Genomic DNA, 5,023 nt, shown 5'->3' on the forward strand with positions numbered 1-5,023 from the left:
ACAACTGTATCATTGTCTTAATTATTTTCTGCATGTAATTATATTCGTACACCACTCTGGTATGCACATTCATGACGGGCAACTTAAAGATGTCACAGTAAATACATTAAGAAAAGAGAAATCAGCCCCAGAGGACCATAATACTGTTGCAAGAAGAGAAACTCAAAAGCTTGCACACTTCTGTGGCATTTTTATCAGGGCCACATAGTAAAGGTGCTCCCAGCATGAAGGAAAGGTCTTGCAAGAAGGAGTCTCCATGGACAGTCCAAACAGTTGTTGTTGTTGTGTGCCTTTAAGTCATTTCAGATTTATGGCGACCCTAAGGAGAACCTACCACAGGGTTTTCTTGGCAGGCTTCTTGGTCTGCCACTGCCATCCTCTGAGACTGAGAGAGATTGTGACCTGTCTAAGATTACCCAGTGGGAGTCAAGATTCGAACCTTGGTCTCCCAGGGTCCTATTCCAATACTCAGACCATTACACCAAGCTAGCTTCAGTCTGAAGGGACAATAGTGCATTCAAAGGTTCAGCTCTGCTGCCTGCAACCTCCAGGAAGTGTTTAAGGTGGTTTCTGTTCTCTGCACATTCACTGTGAAGAAATCTAACCAAACCCACAAAAAGGGACACCTTGTGGCCTGCTTTGTTGCAGACAGGCGGGGCTCCTTCAGCTTGAAAGGAGGAAGAGTTTTTGTCAGGGTGCTGCACTCCCTTGGTACAGTGTGCGGCTCCAGGCACAGTAATAGGTCCCAGTGTCACTGGTGCTGAGGCTGGTGAACGCCAGGATGAAGTTGCTATCACTAGGCCGTGTTCCTTGGATGTGAGCTGGCCCAACATTTGTTGAGCTTCCCTGGCTTATTGAATAGGAAAGCTGTTCAATCTGTCCTCCTGGAAGTTGCTTGTACCAGTAGAAATTGGGGTTGGATGATCTTTCCAGAGAGCAATCCAAGGAAGGGCTGCCGCCTGGCCTCTCCACCACTGACTGCGGCCTCTGGAGGATGGTTGGAGATCCATCACCTGTGATCCACCAAAGAAATCAGAGACTGCATTAGCTCTCTTTGGAATATATTTTGTTATGATATTCTTATAGAATATGCGAAAACTAGGCATAAATGTCGTAATCTTGTAGCTTTCCCTTTCAAAATTCCTCAGACATTTGACACTGGGAGCCCAATTTTTCTTTGACTGTCACTTTCCGTGAATGTTCAGTGCCATCCTAGAACAGAGATATATCCATGAAGAAGGAAAAGAAAACCACAACTTCCCCCTTCTTCAGTGCTTGAGAAACTAATTAAAATTTTCACATGGCAATATATTGTTAATGATTGATTACCTACAGACCTTCCATTCGGCTTTGTTTAACGATTAATTGCTTGCCAGTCTGAGTTAGCAGATCGTCCTTTATATCCCTCAAACAATTAAAAAGCTTTCCAAGTGATAATTTTTATTGGAGAATGTATTATAAAGCTTTATATTGTGCTTGGAAAGCGCAATCCCCCTCCAAGAGAATCAAGGGAAGTTTTGCCATTGATTTTACTGAGGGAAGAATTGCCTTTATAATAATAATTCCCCATAACTACATTCTCTCAAATAAATGGCCACTATTTTTTAATATCAGCTATGATCACAGGCTTTTACTCTATCAGCAAAGAGAGAAAAGTAAATCTCTGCAGCCTAAAAGCTGATTTGGAATATCTCCCACTATGTGCAACTATAACCTTATATACTGAGAAGTGTTGCAGTCCAAGGGATTATCCCCTTTTCTAGAATACCCAGAAAACAAAAAGGCCTGTTCTCTACTGCAACTTCCCAGAATTGCACAAAAGAACAAACTAGGCATTGTGATATCCCTGGTGCTAGAGACAGACAACAGATGGTATTGGTCATTTTTGGTCATTTGTTATTGGTCATTTTTCTGACCAGCATACATCACAGCAGCCAAGATGGCTTAAGGGATCATCCTTGTTCAGGAGTAGTATACCTTGGATTAATAAATGTTGGAAGCCAAGCTTTTGAGACTGTCCTTCAGGTACCTTGCTGGCCACTACTAGGAACAGGACACTGGACTGGATAGACCATTGCTCTGATTTAGCCTGAGGCTCCCTTAATATCAAAGAGGTTTTGCAGGCTTTGCTGCTACTTTAAAAGCTTGTGTGATGGCAGACAAGTAGCAGAGCGAGAAAGAAAATAGCATGTATATCCCAATCACATTCCAGGCTGACATTCTTAGAAACTACCACTTGTCTCCACATTGTATTTGTCTTTCCATCTGACTGTGTCTACACAATTTAGATACAAGAACATCAGGTGAAATATTTCTTATTGATCATCTTTGTTTATCAAGCTATTCATACATTGAATAGATTTGCTGAGCTTTTCCTCTAGCGAGCTGCTGGTCAATAAAATAGCTCAGTTTTGTTGACTTGCCTTGGGAGTAGTTTACACATTGTTTATCATTTGCTATTACCACCAAAATAATAATAATAATAATAATAATAATAATAGCCTTTCCTCAAATCCACCATCCATGTGGCAAGGAGTAATGTTTAAATGCATGTACCCTGGCCTTGATCTAAATTAATACATTATTTCTATACCAGTGGTGGCTACCTCAGAAAATATGTGGATACTAACATGCAACCTCCACATTTATTTTAAGTGACAAATACAGCAGAGGAATTTTAAATATAAACCGCCTGCCATTTTGGGTACCATCCAAGTAATGCACACGTATTACCTCAGTAATTCTTACAACTATCTTTTAAGGTAGGTCCATAGCCTGCTGGGCCCCATTCCAAAGTATATAGGACTGTTGCACCTTTAACAATATATAAACGACAAAAAATAAGCAGCTGTAGTTTGTATGGCAAGTTACTACTCTGTATCAGTATCCCCATACTGCAACAACTGAGAGAGAACAGTAATTTGTTTTACTGTCCAATGAGTTTAAACCACCCGTTTATGGCTTGCCTTCTACATGATACAAACTCCACTGGATACCCCAACAACACTCATAACTGATTATATATTAAATCAATCTTCCTATTTCAAACTGTCTCCAATACAAAGCATGATACATGCAGGTGGAAAAAAGCTGGTTTACACACCTGAAATTCCTACTGCAAACCAAAGTAAAGCTGTGATGAACCACATGTTTTCCAAGAAACTTTCTCTTTGAGCTGCAGGTAGGTTCTGAGCCTGCTGTTGCAGCTGAGTTTAAAATCCTCCTTCCTTGTCAATAGTGTCAGTCTTGGTTAACATTTCCTTTTCACTGCATTCATCATATCCCTCTCTTATGGTGACCTCTGGTGAAAGTGCCTGAGCTTGCAGATAAATGCTCAACTCTCCTGAACTTTATGACAATTCCAAGAGCTTTATCACACTAGTGAGATCCCATGGGAAAACAGGAGTTAAAAGCAATTTAAAGTAACTTCAAATTTAATAAAAAACTTTGCAAATTTGGGAAGTTTATCATACTAGGGGATTGCCCATGTGAAATGATGCAAAATTAATCCGAACGCAAAGCAGAAAAGAACAGCAGCTTTTTTACTTTTAGGTTGTTCTGAAAATAAAAAGCTGCCAGTTTTCTCTGCTTTGTGTTCAGGTTAACTTTGCGTTATTTCACGTTAACTGCGATGTCGTGTGATAAACTTTGGGCATTTCTGGGTTTTCTTTGCTTTAAATCTTGTTTAACTCCCGGTTTCCCTCGGAATCTTACTAGTGTGATAAACTCCTAACTTCCAAAGAGGCAGACATGTTAATCGCTTCTGCCAACAATGATGAGAGTCCTATGCTACCTTGAAGATTACCACATTTACCATAACATGACCGTTTTTTGGACTATAGTCCTCTTCATCAGATGCTTGAAGAGTTACCCAGCATTCCAGCTCTATGCACAAGGTTGTGGGTGGAATAGTAGACTGTGACGTCAGTGGAAATTTAAACATAGAAACTACTTACAGTGACCAAAGCGTTATTAACACTGGCTATTCACAAAGATACTGACACTAGGTAAGCCAGTTAACACATATAGGCTTAAATTCTGTTATTCTTAAATCCTGTTATGTGAATAACCCACCAAACATTGGCTGCTCTGTCTAGAAAGGCTAGGAGCTGGAGTTCAGCAACACCTAGAGGCCGTACTTAGTCCATCCTGCCAGGAATAGAAAGCATGAAAAGAAAAGTTCAAGGCTGCAGGGTAGGGGTGTCACTAGGTGGGGACTGTGGTCTGCATTGGGTGACATCTCGAAGGCGGTGACACCCTGTCAAGCTCTCCTCCTGCTGCAGGGAGGGGTGACATGTGGTGGTGCTGCTGCTGCCTGCCCTTTCTTGGGAACCAGGACAGCGGAAAAGGAGATGCAGGTGTATGCCCCTTCCAGCTTCTTGGCTGCCCTTGCTCTCTTCACCAAGGGATCTAATGCAGTGGAGAAGGAGGGGTGAGCACACACCCTTTCTGACATCTCTGCTGCCCTGACTCTCTTCGCCAAGGAAGCCAATGCACTGCAGGTGTTCCACCCTTCCATCTCCTTCCACTGCTTCACTTGCCCACTCACCTGCCCACCCCCTGGCAGCCCTTTCTAGGTTTTGGCAGGTGGCTGCCAGGCGAGCGAGGCAGTGGGAGGGGAGGGAGGAGGCCACTGCCACTTTGGCCACCTGGCAACTCTCTCTGGGTCTGGTCGGTGGTGGCCAGACAACCAGGGGGACAGGCAAGCAAGACAGCGGGAGAGGAAGGAAGGAGGACGTACAGGGCAGTCCACCACACAAACCAGCATCTGTTTCTGAGCACCTGCACCCAGTGACCCCAACCCTAGTAATGGCACTGCTGCATAGTCTTCTACTAGCCATGCTAAGAAAGACTGATTTGTTTTTAATTTTTTTTAAACTCACTTGAGAGATCTTTGTAGCAGCTGCTTGTGGTCTGAGCAGGAGAGAGGCATTACCTTGTCATTCCAGGGTAGCATGCCCTCCCTCTGGTTTTGGTTATAAGACACCTAAGGATCTCTCAGAAGCTGGTAAGATGCAGAAGA

At 42.9% G+C, this 5,023-nt stretch overlaps 1 gene segment (V, D, J or C); it reads right to left on the reverse strand.

Annotated features, from left to right (window-relative positions):
- Nucleotides 1–378: 378 nt before the first annotated feature.
- Nucleotides 379–3,150, reverse strand: LOC121923763. The segment is given in 2 exon segments: nucleotides 379–1,013; nucleotides 3,104–3,150. Coding segments are annotated over 2 exon segments (369 nt in total).
- Between the last annotated feature and the right edge of the window lie 1,873 nt (nucleotides 3,151–5,023).

This window comes from Sceloporus undulatus, chromosome 2 (assembly GCF_019175285.1).
Source record: "Sceloporus undulatus isolate JIND9_A2432 ecotype Alabama chromosome 2, SceUnd_v1.1, whole genome shotgun sequence".
NCBI classification, from domain to species: Eukaryota; Metazoa; Chordata; class Lepidosauria; order Squamata; family Phrynosomatidae; genus Sceloporus; species Sceloporus undulatus.